The sequence below is a fragment of the Microcebus murinus genome, chromosome 2, assembly GCF_040939455.1.
Source record: "Microcebus murinus isolate Inina chromosome 2, M.murinus_Inina_mat1.0, whole genome shotgun sequence".
Classification (NCBI taxonomy): Eukaryota; Metazoa; Chordata; class Mammalia; order Primates; family Cheirogaleidae; genus Microcebus; species Microcebus murinus.
In genome coordinates this window covers 98582305-98600036 of record NC_134105.1, presented here as the reverse complement: position 1 = coordinate 98600036, position 17732 = coordinate 98582305, and the positions used below count along the sequence as shown (strand labels likewise).

The following is a 17732-nucleotide window of genomic DNA, read 5'->3' as shown; positions in this document are numbered from 1 at the left end:
AGCCAGGCATGGTGGTGCATGCCTGTAGTCCCAGCTTCTCGGGAGGCTGAGGCAGAAGGATTGCTTGAGTTCAGGATTTTGAGGTTGCTGTGAGCTAGGCTGATGCTATAGCACTCTAGCCCGGGCAACAGAGTGAGACTCTGTCTCAAAAAAAAAAAAAAAAAATTTTTTTTTTAAAGTAGACTTCATCTTTTAGAACAGTTTTAGGTTCACAGTAAAATTGAGTAGAAGGTATGGAGATCTTCCATATATCCTCTGCACCCACATATGCATCGTCTCCCCCACGATCAACATCCCTCACCAGAATGGTACATTGGTTATGATAAATGAACTTACATTGACACATTCTCATCACCCAGAGTCCATAATTTACATTAGAGTTCACTCTTGGTACAGTACATTTTATGGGTTTGTACAAATTTATGATGATATGTATCCACTGTTATATTAACAGAGTATTTTCAATGCCCTAAGAATCCTATGTGCTCTGCCTATTTATGCCTTCCTTCCCCCCAACCCCTGGCAACCACTGATATTTCTACTATATCCATAGTTTTGCCTTTTCCAGAATGTCACATAAAGTCATATAGTATGTAGCCTTTTCAGATTGGTTTCTTTCATTTAGTAATATACATTTATGTTTCCTTCATGTCTTTATAACTCACTTCTTTTTAGCACTGAATAATATTCCATTGTCTGAATGTATGACAGTTCATTTATCCATTCATCTACTGAAGGATGTCTTGGTTGCTTCCAAGTTTTTCCTTTCTTTTTGATCACAGATGGCCAAGTCAGCAGCTTTCAGAAAAACTTTGATTATGATCTGCAGTAAGAAATGCATTTTACATCCTGTATGTACATACCTGAAATAATACTTACCCTTACTATAATATTTCTCTCCTAGTCTCTGCTATTATACTACACCAAAAAATATTGGTCATAATTCATCCACTAATGGATCAAGACTCACTGTTTGAAAAACAGCCCTCTGTGAAAATGGGATTTGACACTCTTTTCTCTTGCTCAAATCTGTTTATTGACACAACTCTAATCTTTTTTCTCTACCTTAGGACACCTGAAACCATGATCTTTTATTAAGGAGAAGGGGAGACTGAAGGACCTGGGTTTTCTTCAAGACGTACAATCTAAAATATTCTATCATGTGTTAAACAATGTGTCTAGATTTGACACACGCAATCTCCTGTGGTCACTGTTCTTTGTACCAAGTACAAAGAGGGATGAAAAGTCTGATTCCTGGGAAAAGAATGAAGGGATACTCAGAGTTTGCTGCTTCCTTTTGGTCCTGTTCTCAGACTGAAAAAAAATGTATCTCTCTTGGCCATTTCCCCTGGGTCTCCTCCCCTCCTCACCCCTCCACCATCCAGACTGCTAGGTGAGAAAGAGGCAGTGAGTTCCTCCAAAATCTGGAATTGCGGTTTGGTGGCCTACACTGATCCCTCCCCATTCTTTCTCTCAGCCCGCCCTCTGCTGGGTTGTGCTGGGTCGAGCTGGGTCAGGCAGCAGCAGTGAAGAGACAGGGTGAGAGAAAGGAGGGGCTGCGGTGGAGGACAGGGGCTACACAAGTGTTGCAGAGCCTGGCTCCAGAGTGTAACCGAGGGGGAAAATGAATAGCTGAAATATTTAGATCAGATCTTAGAGAAAGTGCAGGGCTCCTTTGGGGTTTGTGTGGATGGGCACAGGACTGCTTTAAGGCTGGAGGATTGGAGAGAGGAGGGATTGATGGAGAAAAGGAGAAGAGGTGCAGCTTTCAAAGGAAGAACATCAAAAGGGTCCGAGTCATTTCTTTTAAAGGGAACAGAACCTCTCTTTGCCTACCTGCTCTCAATTACCAAAAAATATAAAAGGACTGTTACATTCCTCATTATATAGGGTGTGTGGGGTGGGAAGAATAAACTGCAGAGAGAAGGGTCCAGAGAGGGGCAGATCATTTGGCTAAGCTCAAGTATGAGTCAAGAAACAGCTTTGGTAATGGAAGCCAGGCCTTTGGCTCCCTCCAGGGCTCCTGGAAGCTGATCCCAGGATGGGCTGAGCTGTGGGGGTGGTGAGTGATGTTCATGTTAACACAGGAGTAGAACCTTCCCCAGGCCCTTGTTTTCTTAATCTTTCTCCATACAACCCCACAAACTGTTACCCCAACAACCCAAGCCCTGAAAATTTCCTTGATTTCATAAATATTTTTCCCCAAAGTAACTCTAATCCTGATGTTCCCTTTATTCTTCCTGGGCTGTCTGTTTAACAGGACTTCCTGCTTCATCTCCTCATTCCTCAGACTTCAGATGTAGGAGTGTGTAGATAAGTGTAAGTGAAACTTGGTAGGCCATGGTCAGGTTCAGACTGTCTTTGAATGCCCTGGATCTGAAACTTTGTCTCTGATTGCCAGTTAATCTCTTTTGCCTGGTAACGTTAATGTATTAAACATATATTTAAGGAGTCTACTATGTGCCAGGCACTGGGGATATATTAATAGTTTGAACAGCACAGAAAAGTTTCTTCATGAAGCTTGCACTCAGGATGAGATTCAGGTGCCCTGGTTCCCAGTTTTCTGTTATCCTGTAGGGATGTTAGAACATATAACCTTAATTTAACTTTTAAAGGAGATTCCTCCTTCATGAAATCACTAGGAATCAAGGTGAGGTTGACTTTCTTTTACATTTTTACAACTGTATTGACATATGATAAACTGCATCTATATAACATACACATTTGATAAGTATTGTCATATGTACATACCCATAAAATCATCACACGATCAAGAAAATGAGCATATGTATCACTCCCAAAAGTTCCCCCCTCCATCCCTTTTTATAATCCTCTGTACCCTCTTCCCCTGCAACTACTGAACATTCTCAAAAATACAAACTATAGTGACTTTTGATCTAGAGGACTGAGCAGACAAAAAAAAAAAAGAGTGCAGGGCCTGATGAAGACTCAAGCGTTGGAGGGGAGCATTTGGGATTTAGAATTAAATACGTGGGCCTACTTTGAGCTTGAGGGGCCCACCAATTTGGGCAGCAAAGCAGCAAGGAAAAAACCTTGTCGGGAGAGGTAGCCATCTTCCCTAGGGACAAAACCACAAAGTAGCTGTGCTATTCAACAGGTGTCTGCGGCCAAGCACGGTGGCTCATGCCTGTAATACTAGTACTCTGGGAGGCCGAGGTGGGCGGATTGCTCAAGTTCAGGAGTTTGAAACCAGCCTGAGCAAAAGTGAGACCCCATATCTACTAAAAATAGAAAGCAATTAATTGGACAACTAAAAATACATAGAAAAAATTAGCTGGGCATGGTGGTGCATGCCTGTAGACCCAGCTACTCGGAAGGCTGAGGCAGTAGGATCACTTAAGCCCAGGAGTTTGAGGTTGCTGTGAGCTAGGCTGATGCCACGGCACTCTAACCGGGGCAACAGAGTGAGACTCTGACTCAAAACAAACAAACAAACAAACAAACAACAACAAAAAAACAGGTGTCTGAGAATATTGGTAGACTGGCACCTTCAGTCTTATGACTTGGGTGGGCCCTCATGGGCAGGATTATACTGAAGGTTTAAGCTAAAAGAGGGGATTATTCCTATTATTAAAGCACTATTTTGTATGATGATTATGGGCTTAACATGTCTTGTGTCTGTTGCTAGACTGTTTACTTCTGCAAGCTTTTTATGTCCCCACACCTAAAAATACCTGATCAGCACTTATTTATTGAACGACTGCATTATCACTTAGGTCTCAGCCAACAACAAAAGGCTATGAGTCTTTCTAGTTCCTAGTATGGGTACACTGCCCTAAAGTTGGCTTTTTCATGATTACCCTGGGGCCTGCCTGTGAGTAATTGGCTTGGTTGAGATAGGGCCTCTGTAGGGTCCAAGGCTTTGGTAGGTAGCTCAGATGCTCCAAAAGAGCCCCTTGTAGTAAGAAAATCTGTTCACCTTCAGGTACCCCAAAGGAATGGAGTCTCTGTATTTGGGGTAGAGGGTGTTGGATCACATGCAGAATTACGGTTAGGAACACTTTGGATTCAGCAGCCCAGGCTTTCCCCAAGGGAGAGGTCTCACTTCAAGGAAGAACCTCGTTATGCAGTCACATCACTGGTCTACACTTCGTTTTTTTAATTTAAAATTTTTTTTTGCCTCATACTCTCGCTGTCTGACACACTGTCTTCTTAGCAGCTTGCCTCCACTCTAAACCCGTACATTAGCGCGACGGGTCACAGCGGCAGTGAGAATGATGATGTCCAAAAACTCCTCTCTTGGGAACCACTCGCTCGAGGAGTTAATCTCTGGAGCGCCGGCTCGGAGTCCCTCCCTCTCCCGGCTGGGGCTCCGCCCCTCTCCCCTCGCCGCCGTCCCGGAGGGCTTGCCCTGTAGGGGGCGGCCCCAGCCGGAGTGCTCCGCCCGGCGGAGCTGCGGCTGCCGCGTCCGGCTACCGGACCGGACCCCGGGCGTGCCGACGGCCGGAGCCGCGCCGGCCCCTAGCCCGCCTCCCTGCCCGCCCTCCGCGCCTCCCGAGCCCTCTCCTCACTCCCCGCAACTGTCCTGGTAAGTCCCGCTCCCCGCACCGAACTTTTCTGCTGGCGAGTTTGAGTCCTGCGGCCGGACCGCGAGCTACACTGTAGTTGGTGTGTGTGTGTTGGGGGGGGGGGCGGTGAAGGATCGAGAATAGCCGTCTGGAACTGACTGGTTCACGACTCCATGGCTTCTCCAAACTGCATCGGAGCTCACCCATTTCCCGAGTTGGCAGAACTCTGGTTTTAGTCGGCTAAACTTGTAGAGATGGAGACGAGGGTGTTCGCTCCAACTTCGCTGCCCCCTCCCCCATGTCTCTGAGATCTAGCAGTTCCCGATACTTTCCCTCCATCTTTCAAGTGTCTTGGGATCCCTAAAAGCTCATCCCCTCCCAACTCTGGCGTGGCAAAGCCCCCCTTCCCCAGGCACTGCGGGCCCGCCCCCTCCCCGGTAGCCTCGGGGACGCCGCGATCTCTGGGGCCGTCCACTCCCCCGTCTTGCCCACCGGCCGGAGACGTGTAGCGGCTGGGTCCGGCTGCGGAGGGAGGGGCTCGGGCTGGGGCTTGTCCGGAGCCAGGCGGGCGGGGCCGAGAAGGGGAGGTATAGGGGGCCGGACGGGGCGGAGCAGGCGGCATTTGCGGCCGGCGCCGGGGTGGAGAGTTGTGCGCCGGTCCCTGGGCCTGAGCTCGGGCTCCGGCTCGGGCGCCTGCGATGTCTCAAGATGGCGGAGCTGGGCGAATTAAAGGTACCGGCCCCCTCCCCCATCCCCATCTGGACTGAGCCCGGCGGTACGCCGAGTCCGGGAAGCGACCTAGACTGGGTGCCGAGGGAGCGGTGGGCGCAGACGACGTGGCAGGGACTGGCTGCTGAGCATGGGCGAGGAAGGGCTGCGGCGGGGCTCCGGGGGCGGGGCTGCGGGGCAGATGTAGGGGTGGGGCCGAGGGGAATTGCAGCTGCTGGGGGCCGAGGCGCAAGGGGCGGGGACGAGGGGTAGAAGTCGGATTTAGTAGTAGGGGCAGTTGTAGGGGTAGGGCCGGGGCGTCAAAGCTGCTGTAGAGGCACAGGGGGAGAGTCGATCAAGGCCAAGAGATGCGACAGTTGGGGGCAGATGTAGAGATGGGACTGGGGGGCAGATGTAGAGGAGGCTGCTGAGACGATGGAGGCTTTGGGGCTGCTCTCGGGACCCGAGCCTTGGGAAGCACCAGTAGGCGGCTGAGATACAGGGGGCGGGGCTGTGCGGGCGGATACCTCGAGGGGTGGGGCCGCAGCATGCTGGAGGCAGGGAGGAAGGTCCTGCCTTAGTGAATTACTGTCTTTGGGAGGAGGCAGGAGTGTGAAACTATGGGATAGGAAGGAGGGAAGTTACAGGCAAAGCTAATGGAGAAATGAAGACAAGACGGAAGAGATAAGGATGAGGAGAAAGGTAGAGGAGCAAGTTTTTCATCCCATTCCTCAAAGGGGGTCCAAGACAAAGCCTCCTGTGAGGGGAAGAATGGTGGCAGGCTAGCGAAGCCCTCCCATGACAAGGTCTCCTAGAGATTCACAGAAGGGAGTTCTTTAAGGAGAGAGCTGTCCTCCCACTACCACTCAGAGTCCTGAGGGTAACTACATCTGAGGACGTCTGACAGAACCTTAAACTACTGGATTCATTCCCCTGCCTCCTGGACTTGTTCTGCCCTTTGAAATGGAGGGCCAGTCCTGGGAAGGCTGGAGGTCCAACCACTGGGTCCAACTACTTTTAGAGGAGCTTGAGATCCTGTGTCTTGGTTTCGGGGGCCTTCTCCTCATTCTTCCAGGCCTGTGTTTAGAGCTTTGTCCTCTCATCTCCCACCTTGTAGGGGTGTGTATGTGGGTGGATCACTTATTTTTCCTATGTAGGAGACAAGCAGGATAATAGTTCCTGGCAGATGGTGTAAACAGACAGGATACCTGGACTCAGTGATTCACTGTTACTCCCACCCCCCAGTTTTCGTCCTGTTTCCCTCCCAGAAAAATAGGACTAAGGAAGGGTGGTTATGTAAATGATGCCAAGAAAGAATTTGGGGGAGGGAAGTTATGAGCACTGAACCCAGACCACAAAAGCTTCAGAGGCTTGGGGAAAATAGCTGAGGTAGATTGAGGTGGTTGGGAGGGATGGGCTTTGGGGCACAATCCTCAGCCACCTGGCCCTTTCTTCCCTGTGGGGCTGTCTGGCCTGAATCCTCTCTTTTCTCCCTCCTTCTCCCTGTCTCCTGTACTCTTTCCAAGAGGCTGCAATGGGTCTGAGAGTCTGAGAAAGCAGAAGAGGAGATAAGCAGCTTAAAGGAGTGTCCAGGCTAGAGGCAGGGATGGATGTATGTAGGAGGCTGTCGTGGACTCATATGTGTCTGTGGATGGCTTGCTGTCTGCCATTCCCTGCCCCAACTCTGGTCAACTTCCAGGCATGGGGAGATGTGGTTGCTCAAGCTCTGGGGGTGGTAGTGCTAAAATGATACTGTGATGTACCTTTGTCTGGGTCAGCTGCCTGGCAGTAATTCACTAGCAGCAAGCATCTTTCTGATCAGTGCTGGAGGGAAAGAGGCACTGGCCACCTGGTAGCTCAGCCCATGTCCTTGGCAAGATAGGCCTGTGAGCAAGGTAGGATTCTCAGTCTTCTCTGTTCTACACAGCACATGGTGATGAGTTTCCGGGTGTCTGAGCTCCAGGTGCTTCTCGGCTTTGCTGGCCGGAACAAGAGTGGACGCAAACACGAACTCCTGGCCAAGGCCCTGCACCTCCTCAAGTCCAGCTGTGCCCCCAGTGTCCAGATGAAGATCAAAGAGCTTTATCGCCGACGCTTTCCCCGGAAGACCCTGGGGCCCTCTGATCTCTCGCTGCTCTCCCTGCCGCCCGGCACCTCTCCCGTAGGCTCACCTGGTCCGCTAGCTCCCATTCCCCCAGCCCTATTGGCCCCTGGCACTCTGTTGGGCCCCAAGCGTGAGGTAGACATGCACCCCCCTCTGCCCCAGCCTGTGCACCCGGATGTCACCATGAAACCATTGCCTTTCTATGAAGTCTACGGGGAGCTCATCCGGCCCACCACCCTTGGTATGGCTCTTTGCGATCCTTTAGTCTTCTTGGACTCCATGCTTCTTCCCCAAGCCTTTCTTAGGCTTAAATCTGTGGGATCAGCAACCTAGGATGGGGGCAACTTCCATGGCTGCCTGTGCATGGGCTTGGGAATAACTGCCCCTTTGTATCCCCAGCATCCACTTCTAGCCAGCGGTTTGAGGAAGCGCACTTTACCTTTGCCCTCACACCCCAGCAAGTGCAGCAGATCCTCACATCCAGGTACATCTGTTTTAGTCCTCCTGCCTCTTCCCTGGGTGGTTACCCCTGGACTCTGCTCTCTGGCTTTCTTCTCTTCTGCCCTGTTCTCTTTCTTCTCCATCCTCTTATATCTGCTTGTCTCTTGTTCTTTTGTATGTCTTTTCTCTATCCCCTAGAAATCCAACTTTCCGTCTCTGTCCATTCATCCCTGCCTTCTGCGGGCCACATACTGACATCTTTCCTTCTCCCTCCATTACAGAGAGGTTCTGCCAGGAGCCAAATGTGATTATACCATCCAGGTGCAGCTAAGGTAAGTTGATCCTCCCTCTACTGCTGGTTTCCCACTGTGAGTGAGCATGAAATAGGGGCCGGACAGATATTCCTAGGAGATATCCCTGCTCTGCCACTGCCCACCCCAGCCCTGAGACTCTTGTGGATGCTGAAAGCTATAGACATCCGTGACTGATTTTCTGGGGTTGCCTGCATCTCTGCCAGATTCAACTCAAGCAACTTCCACCCTTTCATCCTCTCATCTCTCCAGGTTCTGTCTCTGTGAAACCAGCTGTCCCCAGGAGGATTATTTCCCCCCCAACCTCTTTGTCAAGGTCAATGGGAAACTGTGCCCCCTGCCGGTAAATGCTCTTCCCTTCTTTTGGCAGTAACTCCTTCCCATTTCAATTCATAAATATTAACTATAAACCTATTATGAAAGAGACATGCCTAGCACAGTGCCTAGCACATAGGAGGTGTTCATTTTACTGATTGAATCATCAATATAATCAGCCCTATATTAAGATAGAGCTGAACAAAGATTCTGTGAGAACCCAGAGGAGGGATATTAATTAGTTCAACCCAAAGATTCAGGAAAGACTTCTTAGAAGTCATGGCCCCAGAGCTGAGAGTTAGAAGAAGTGAGGTATCCCTGTGTCTCCTCCTCAGGGACTCAGTGAGTGGGTTCCTATTTCTTTGGTCAATAAATAAGCTCTCCTTTCTCCCCAGGAGTGAACCCCACACACAGCCCTAGACAGTGCCCCAGTTTTATGAGTCACCGAATGGGCCCCCATCCCCTTGGTCAGTAAGTGAGCTGGCCTTTCCTTTAGGGAGTGAGTAACTTGAGACAAGGTATCTTTTGTTGTTAGAGCAGAGCCCCTTCCCAGAGCTACCTCTCCACTGACCAGTCCCTCCCTTCCCCAGGGTTATCTCCCCCCAACCAAGAATGGGGCTGAGCCCAAAAGGCCCAGCCGCCCCATCAACATCACACCCCTGGCTCGACTCTCGGCCACTGTTCCCAACACCATCGTGGTCAATTGGTCATCTGAATTCGGACGGGTGAGCACAGCTAAAGCATGGTGCTGGGAAAAGCCTGCAGGGAGTGAAGGGGAATCGTCTAGTGTCCTGGGTTGGGGAAATGTCTTCCTTATGGATCTCTCTGCCTTTACCCACTGTCTCTGGTCCTCATGCGACAAAAGTGGGTGGTGGTGGTATGAGAAGCAGAGCTAATTGTCTCCCCCCACCCCCAAGTAGAATTACTCCTTGTCTGTGTACCTGGTGAGGCAGTTGACTGCAGGGACCCTTCTACAAAAACTCAGAGCAAAGGGTATCCGGAACCCAGACCACTCCCGGGCACTGAGTGAGTAATATCCTTCCTCCCTGGCCCTGATCAGGATCCAAGTCTTCCTGGCCCTCCAGCCTTCATAATCAAATCTATACCTTTCTTGTGACAACTTGCTTCCCCTCTCACATGAGCCCCAACCCTCCCCTATATCCCTTACTAGTCTTCATGGTTGAGTCAGACCACTCCCAGGCAGTGAGTGACACTCTTGCATTCCCAGTCATATATCTGCTTTGCACCTCATAGACTCTAACTGCAGCCCTGCTAGTTTATGGGTTCTCTGGACTAGAAAGAGTCTTTAGGATCATCTAATCTAACCCTCACACAATGCTTCAACTCCTTCTAGATCATCTCTAATATAGCCAAAGTGTCACCCAGCTATGTTTAAGTATCTTCAGGGATGGGCAAATCTCTCCCACACACCCAGGCTTCATAATCCAGATCCCAGACCACCTCCATGTAACATGCCATTGGCCCCCAAAGACTCTACCCACGTGCCTGTCAGCCAGAGCCATCTGCTCCTGGCCTTACCAACTCCTGGGCTTCCTCCAGCTTTGCTGACCTCATGGCTCTGCCTCACTCTTGTTTCAGTCAAGGAAAAATTGACTGCTGACCCTGACAGTGAGGTGGCTACTACGAGTCTCCGGGTGTCACTCATGTGCCCGGTGGGTACAGGGGAAAAAGGGAAGGGGGAGGGGATTGGGTTAAATCTTTGGACTCAAAAGGGTTCCTAGGAATACTAAAATGAGGTTTTCTGGGATGCAACCAGAGTGGAGACTCTGACTAGAGAACTCACCTGTCCTCAGCTAGGGAAGATGCGCCTGACTGTCCCTTGTCGTGCCCTCACCTGCGCCCACCTGCAGAGCTTCGATGCTGCCCTTTATCTACAGATGAATGAGAAGAAGCCAACGTGGACATGTCCTGTGTGTGACAAGAAGGCTCCCTATGAATCTCTTATCATTGATGGGTAGGGCCATTTTGCTTTCCCTTACCTAGGAAACCCACTAGGACCCCGTTTTCATTTAAATGGCTTATTTCCCCTCACATGAACCCTATCCATCCCCTTTACCAATACATATAGATACTTACGACATCACTAAGAATTTAGTATATACAGGACGTCGTACCGAGACTTTGCATGGATTGTCTCATTGAATCCTTATAACCCCATGGTTGGCAAGTGATAGTCTCATACAGAAAAAAATGAAGAAAAACAAAAATAGCCCTATGAGATAGGTACTATCACTACGGATAAAGAAACTGAGGCCTAGAGAGATTGAGTCTTGTTCAAGTTGATATTGTTAGTAAGTGGCAGAGCCAATGTATTGAACTGTTATAGTATGTTGTCTATAACAACTGCCTGACCTTCCACTGAACATAGCAATAAGGTTCTTTTGAGGGCCTGAGTGTTCTGATCTAGCTAGTCTTGCCCCCCTCCAGAGCCTATATTATGGTCCTTGTTCCCAGTGTCTTAGAGATGGTTTATGGAGTTTTGTATCTCTGCTCCTTCTGTCTTATTCCTTGTCCTACATGTAACAGGTGCTCAGATTGTATTAATTTAAAACCTAGCACTTAAAGTTTGCAGAGCTCTTTTATATACCTCATGTTGTTCAGTTACAACTCAGAGAGGTCCAGTAGGGTGGATAATATCCCTGTTTTACAGACAAGGATACTGAGATACAGGGAGGTGAGTCACAGAACTCTCTGGTTACTGTTCCAGCCATCTCCCAGCTCCATGAATTCCCATTTCTCCCCTCCCCCAGTTTATTCATGGAGATTCTTAATTCCTGTTCGGATTGTGATGAGATCCAGTTCATGGAAGATGGATCCTGGTGTCCAATGAAACCCAAGAAGGAGGCATCTGAGGTTTGCCCCCCGCCAGGGTATGGGCTGGATGGTGAGTGACCCCCTGTTCCCTAGCTGAGCTCAATCTTGGATGACCTCTTCTCTGAGACACAGTCTTCTTAACCACCCGCAGGCCTCCAGTACAGCCCAGTCCAAGAGGGAAATGCATCAGAGAATAAGAAGAAGGTTGAAGTTATTGACTTGACAATAGAAAGCTCATCAGATGAGGAGGATCTGCCTCCGACCAAGAAGCACTGTTCTGTCACGTCAGCTGCCATCCCAGCCTTACCTGGAAGCAAAGGGTATGAGAGAATAGTAAATCTGTAGCAAAAGGGAAAGGGGAAGAAGTCAGGACTGATTGTGATCATTGGGCAAACCCTGGGGCAAGGGGAAGGTGGAGGGGATAGAGAAGGAGCCTGGGAAGCTGAGCTGGGTGAGGGCATCTGTAGTTTACTAGCTGCCCCATCTCCTCTCTACTCACAGAGTCTTGACGTCTGGTCACCAGTCATCCTCGGTGCTGCGGAGCCCTGCTATGGGCACGCTGGGCGGGGATTTCCTGTCCGGTCTACCACTACATGAGTACCCACCTGCCTTCCCACTGGGGGCAGACATCCAAGGTATGACACTGATCATAACGTGGCTGTGTGCTGCCACATCCTCCCCAGAACCACATCAGAACCCCCCGCTCCTTTTCAAAGCCACCTGGTTCTCCTGCAAGGGGCCACAATCCAAGGAACTTCTTTGTCTTTTAGCAGTAAAAGGGTCAGATAGGAGGTTGATTTTGATTTTTCTTTTCCTGCCAGGTTTAGATTTATTTTCTTTCCTTCAGACTGAGAGTCAGGTAAGTAGTTCCTTCTCCTCCTGAAGATCTCAGGTCTCTGAAGCTTCCTTTCTAGGCACTGACAGGACCACTCCCTCTCACATTTTCCCCGGGGGCCTAGATCTGCTTTTCTGTGAGGGGTTGGGGTGTGGGCGGCTAATTTCCCTCCTCAGCCCCACAGATTCTTCCTTGGATTCCCACCTCTGTCTTCCTAGGTCCCCTGTTACTGTTCTGTCTCCAGAGTTTTTCGTGTAGTTCTGCCCCTGCCTACTCACCCCGACATATGCCCTTGTGCACTTCGAGCATCATGCCTGTCCCAACTAGACATTCCGCACATTTCAGACTCACCAGGCTAAGAACTTAGCAAGCTAGAGGGGCCCCCTCAAGGAAGGGAGAAGGGGTGGGGTGTGGGGAAGTAGGGGAGAAAGGCTCTCTTGCTTCTCAGAGACTACCTTGGGATCCATAGGGGTTGATATTTCTGAGATGAGCGATTGGGAGGTGGGTAAAGGATAAGATCTTAAACTATACTCTTGATTCCTCCCAGCACTATGGTCCCTCCGTCATCACCTCGCTAGATGAACAGGATGCCCTTGGCCACTTCTTCCAGTACCGGGGGACCCCTCCCCACTTTCTGGGCCCACTGGCCCCCACGTTGGGGAGCTCCCACCGCAGCTCCACTCCAGCACCCCCTCCTGGCCGTGTCAGCAGCATTGTGGCCCCTGGGGGGGCCTTGAGGGAGGGGCATGGAGGACCCCTGCCCTCAGGTCCCTCTTTGACTGGCTGTCGGTCAGACATCATTTCCCTGGACTGAGTTCCTTGGATTATGGAAACTTCATTGCCCCCAACACCGATCAAGTATGCTGTGGAGTCCTGACCCCTGGCTACTCCGACCCCTCGGGGGTGGAGGGGTTTGGCCAAAGGCCAGACCTTCATGGACACCTACTTTTGGCCTCATCTCTGCCTGACAAGGCCAGCACCCAAAAGGTTAATATTTAACCTCTTTTTAAGGACATTGGGGTCTACTTTTGGAAATGTTCTTTAGATGGTGGCACATTCCTTTGGACATGTTGACTTAGGCAGTGGGAGGCAAAAATGGGATGGGATGTGAATTTGAGGAAGGACTGAATCCTCAGCCTTGACTATGTGTAGAGCCTTTTGGGGAAGGGGCCCTTCTCTTGTTCCTCAAATACCCTCTCTTCCCATTCCCAGATCCATGGCTCTGTTTCTTCCCATTTTCTTTTCATGTCCATTCCATTCCCTTTGGCCACACAGACAGATGGAGAAACTGAGACAGGCTGTTTCAGAGACGGACAGAGAACTTTATTTTGGGTTGTGGATTTTTTGTACATAAACAAGAAAAACCAAAATACTCCAAAGATGACTTCCCTTGCCTCCTGCTTCCAGTATGACCGAGGAGGAGATAAGGCCTTAGCCATGATCCCCAGGGGTTTGGGAGCAGGGCCTGGCCTATTACCTGGTTCTCTCTCTATTTATATATTTAAGTTCACGATGTTTCTTATGCCAACAGGCCAGGACTTAAGCTTCTAGAGGCCCATGGCCCTGTGGTTAGGCCTGGCTCATTCTGCACCTTTCTGGAGAGAGGCGGACCCTTGTGTCCTCCCCCGCAATCTCCTTTTTCAGGCTTCTCCAGGGCCTAGGATCTATGTTGTAATTTTACTTTTTACTCCCAAAGTTGTAGTGAAGTTCTCACCCATAATAAAGATTGTGAATGTTCTGTGTCATGGAGGTGGACTAGGGAAGGGGTTATGTACTTCATTTCCCAGACCCCTGGTTTGGGGGAAGAGGGTCCATGTTCTGTTCTTCCTTTGCTGGTCTGGGGTCCATGTAAGCTCCCCTTTCACGTGATGGGGGTGTTACCCTGAGGATTTCCAAGAGCAGTTGTTATTTTTTCCTTCCTCTCCCCCATACCCATGAAAACACTAGACCATTCTAGCCGAATGCTGTGGAGCTCTCAAGTCATTCCTTACCTTTACCTGCCCAGATGCTGCAGCCAGAGCCTGAGGGCAAACTTGGTTCCAGTGCTGACCCTCTCTTTGTCCTCTGCTGTGGTTGGGGTAGTCTGCAGCAGTGTGGACATGGGCAGGACCAAAGGTCGTCGGGCTCTTCCATCCTCCTCTAGTTCCATTGCACTGCATAATGACAACTCTGGTCTGGGCTGTGCCTTGTAGTTTACTAAGAACTTCTGTATGTTAGGTCATCTAATCTTCCCAACTACCACAGGATGTGAGTGGAGTGGTGTTAACCTCATTTTATAGAAAGTAAACAGGTTCAAGGAAGGTTAAATAACTTTTCCCTATGGGAGAGCTGAGACTCAAACCTAGATCTTCAATGCTAGCCACTTAGAGCAGGAACCCTTGGAGTTTGATGGTCGTTGTCTTGGATCTCATGTGTACTTATTTTAATCAGCTGACTAACTCCCTAAATCTCTCCCACGACACATTTCACCCTGAGAAGGGGATAGAAACCGAAATTCTCAATGTGTACATCTTGGTGTGCTGGAAGCTCAGGGAGAAGCTTTTACTTACAGGACAGAGGGTGGTAGGTCCTGGGGGGGAAGTCTGGGCATCTCTGTCCCATCCTCTGTGGCAGCCACTGCAGCTGCTACGTCTGGTCCCAGCCACATACAGGCGCTCACCTCACTTGGGTTTGGTTGGATCCGGGCCTGGGGTTAGACATGTTGATCCTCAGTCAAGGCATTTCCCTGGGAGGCCTGTTCTTGGTTACAGCCTACCGGCAGGTGGCTACATAGGGGGGAATGGAGTGGGGCGGGGGTGGGGGATGCTACTGGGTGTTCTTGGTTATCTCTGATACCTGCCCCCTCCTTAATCACAATCAGAACTATGTTGCTTGGGCTCCCCTGGGCCCCATTTCCTCCCTTGACTGCCAGCCCTACCTGCAGCTGCTGCTGTGACTCCTGGGAGATCACAAGTAGATACAGAACAACGTGATGGTATTTGGGGAAACCCCAGCTCAGTCTAGGAGGGTAGGCAGACTAAGAGAAGAAAACAGCAAAAGTGAGCACTTCTGGTCTCTTTTTGAGACTTTGTAAACACAGCTTTAGGGTGAAACAAAATGCTGACCAAAAGCTGAGGAAGTGGATGGTAGAGATGCAGCAGGGACACGGGGGAGAGTTGTGGATCTGGGGACTCCAAACCACCCATGGGCCACTGTTTTTCCCCCAGCCAAGGAAGGTAAGGGCTGATCTATGGCCTTTGGAGGGTAGTTGAGGTCTCTTGTTTCAATAGGGAGAGCCTTCTCCCAGGTCCCTGTCTCACCTCCCATAACCCCAGAGGGACCCAAGAAAACTGGCCCTGGGGCAGCTGTAGTCCAGTCTCCTCCCAAAGCTCTCGAAGCCCTCCATCCAGCAGCTGGGAGTCAGAGAAGGCAGGTCAGAGTGTTCAATGCCTGACTCCATGTCCTTTCATTTGCCCCTTCCTCAGCCCACACCCAAGGTGGTCCCACACATGAGTCCCTTGGCTCAGGGTGAGGTGCACGATGGGTCAGCTGACTGGTTACCTCCTCATGGAGTTCCACATGCCCACCTGAAACAACAGTGGGATGAAAAGGTGAATGGTGGCGATCTTGACCAGGGACCCTCAATTGCTGTTTACACTCCAGTGGACACAGATGGAGCTGCAGCCTCTTGTGATTGAGAACGTGCCACAGTACTGGGCCCACTTCTCTATCCCGAGACTGGGAGCTTTGCAGGGAGAAAGGGCAAGTTTCCTTCCTGGACTTGGTGCCTTGCCCCCGGGGCACTCACCTGGGGGTACCCAGAGATTGGGGGAAATGCGGAGGGTGCGAGTCCTTCGGGTTAACAAAACAGTCTGGTCACTGGACTGCAGAATGACGGCCACGCCCAGATCCACACCTCGATCTGCGGGCAGCTGGGCCCCGGGGGCCTTGGGCTGCTGGTTGAAGGCCGCAAAAGGGCAGAAAGCCGGTCGCTGGTGGGAGGGAGTCACCTGGGTAAGGCTTCTGAAGGAAGCAGGAGTGGGTGGGCGGGACCTTCAAATATTGGGCAACACCGCGCAGTGGGGGAGGAGGCCACGTCGGGGTGATTGGCCGGGCCCGGCCTCTCGCCGCCAGTTCCCACCCGATCCCAGTGCCTTTCCCGCCCTTCACGTTCCCGCGCTGGGCCCCCTTCTCCCGACCTGGAGCGGAAGCCTAGCCGAGGCGCCTGGGAATGGCCTGTCCGAGAGGACGAGCTGTCCTCGCTTCAGGCTGCAGTACGTGGGCCACGGCCCAAGCTCTGATCCAGCGCCCAGGAGGCCACACACACTCTGTGCGAAGCTCACCGACTCCGGACGCCCGGACAGGAGCAGCAGCACCCGCGTCGCGGCCATAACGCCGCTCTGAGGTCGCTGCGGCCAGCTTGCTGCCCTCTGGTGGCGGGTGGAAGCCGGGTTTCAGAACGTCCCCGGGAAATACTGGCACAACTCTTGTGGAAGATACATGGATATAACGTTAACGACAAAGAAGAATACCTCTAATTCTTCAGCTCCCCTTTTCTTTCATTCTTCTCTGTTTAGGACAATGATTCCCAGACCGAATGATTCTGGGCTCACGTTACCTCCTACCGGCCCTAGGCCGAACGGTAAGCACCTTCCACAACACTTTGCACACCTATTACAGAAGCCATTACCCCAAATTAGTTAATTACATCTGTCTCCAAGCTGGACACCCAAGAAACATTTTTTTTTTTTTTTTTTTTTTTTGCTGTGTGGTCGATATCTGATCAAGAAACATTTTTGACACCACCTTCCCTTCTTTCATTTCATTCAAATGGCAAACAAATGCCGCAGATTCTACCTCCAACTTTCTCACTTCCATGTCTCACTCTCCGTCTCTCCAGCCTCCAGTGCCCTAGTTCAAGCCTTCTTCACATTCTGCCTGAAGTGTTATTTGCAAATCTCCAAATAGTCCTTCCCTACTCAATTGATTCTCTACAGTATGGTCAGAGTGATCTTTCTAAAGTACAAATCTGATCCATACTGCTCCCCACTGCTCTCGGGATAAGACAAACTCCTTAGCGCAGAGCAGCCAGGACCCACCAGTCTTTGCCCTGTCTCTTTAGCACCAATTAGGCCCATAGCCTACTTTTTAGTCATAATCTATTTGTAGTTTCCCCAAGAAACAGGCTGCTCCCCTCTGGGATTCTTTTCCTCTGTAAAAAAAAAAAAAAATATATATATATATATAAACATACTTGCTATTTTAAATTGATACATAATAGATATACAGATTTTCAGGGCACATGTGATAATTTGATATATTCATATAATCAAATCAGGGTAATTGATTGGGATACCCACCACTCTAAATTTGTCTTTACTTTCTTTTTATAGACAGGGTCTTGCTCTGTCTCCCAGGCTGGAGTGCAGTGGCACAATCATAGCTCACTGTAACCTGGAACTCCTGGGCTCAAGTATTTTTCTTTATGCTAGGAACATTCAGATTATTCTTTTAGCTATTTTGAAATGTACAACAGATTAATGTTATAGTCACCCTACTGATCTATTGAACCATGAGTTCTTCTAATTGTATATTTGTACACATTAATCAACTCCTCTTCCCCCTTACCCCTACTTGGTATCTGGTAACCCCCAATCTACTCTTTATCTTCATGA

General features: G+C 50.1%; 2 protein-coding genes across 7 annotated transcripts; one reads left to right on the top strand and one right to left on the bottom strand.

Moving 5' to 3' along the window:
- The first annotated feature begins 4168 nt into the window (after nucleotides 1-4168).
- On the top strand, nucleotides 4169-13816 carry PIAS3 (protein inhibitor of activated STAT 3). 4 transcript variants are annotated; one of them, XM_012761926.3, is made up of 14 exons: nucleotides 4169-4549; nucleotides 7165-7582; nucleotides 7741-7825; nucleotides 8064-8114; nucleotides 8346-8436; nucleotides 8999-9133; nucleotides 9329-9434; nucleotides 10008-10081; nucleotides 10223-10383; nucleotides 11180-11313; nucleotides 11395-11563; nucleotides 11745-11878; nucleotides 12065-12102; nucleotides 12626-13816. In XM_012761926.3, the coding sequence occupies exons 2-14, from the start codon at nucleotides 7168-7170 to the stop codon at nucleotides 12890-12892; spliced, it is 1860 nt and encodes a 619-aa protein (XP_012617380.1). In that variant the 5' UTR covers nucleotides 4169-4549; nucleotides 7165-7167; the 3' UTR covers nucleotides 12893-13816. The 4 variants fall into 4 exon arrangements, with proteins under 4 accessions (XP_012617380.1, XP_075856167.1, XP_012617378.1 ...); XM_076000052.1 differs by lacking the exon at nucleotides 4169-4549 and adding an exon at nucleotides 5146-5261 and having other exon boundaries at nucleotides 10280-10383; XM_012761924.2 differs by lacking the exon at nucleotides 4169-4549 and adding an exon at nucleotides 5146-5261.
- NUDT17 (nudix hydrolase 17) lies at nucleotides 13380-16456 on the bottom strand. Of its 3 annotated transcripts, none has more exons than XM_012761929.3 (8): nucleotides 16257-16456; nucleotides 15866-16049; nucleotides 15619-15644; nucleotides 15378-15470; nucleotides 14996-15094; nucleotides 14628-14764; nucleotides 14070-14231; nucleotides 13380-13960 (listed from the first exon to the last, which is right to left on the bottom strand). In XM_012761929.3, exons 1-7 carry the CDS (start codon nucleotides 16446-16448, stop codon nucleotides 14072-14074), a joined length of 891 nt encoding a protein of 296 aa, XP_012617383.2. In that variant the 5' UTR covers nucleotides 16449-16456; the 3' UTR covers nucleotides 13380-13960; nucleotides 14070-14071. The 3 variants fall into 3 exon arrangements, with proteins under 3 accessions (XP_012617383.2, XP_075856169.1, XP_075856170.1); XM_076000054.1 differs by having other exon boundaries at nucleotides 15866-16010; XM_076000055.1 differs by lacking the exon at nucleotides 15378-15470.
- Between the last annotated feature and the right edge of the window lie 1276 nt (nucleotides 16457-17732).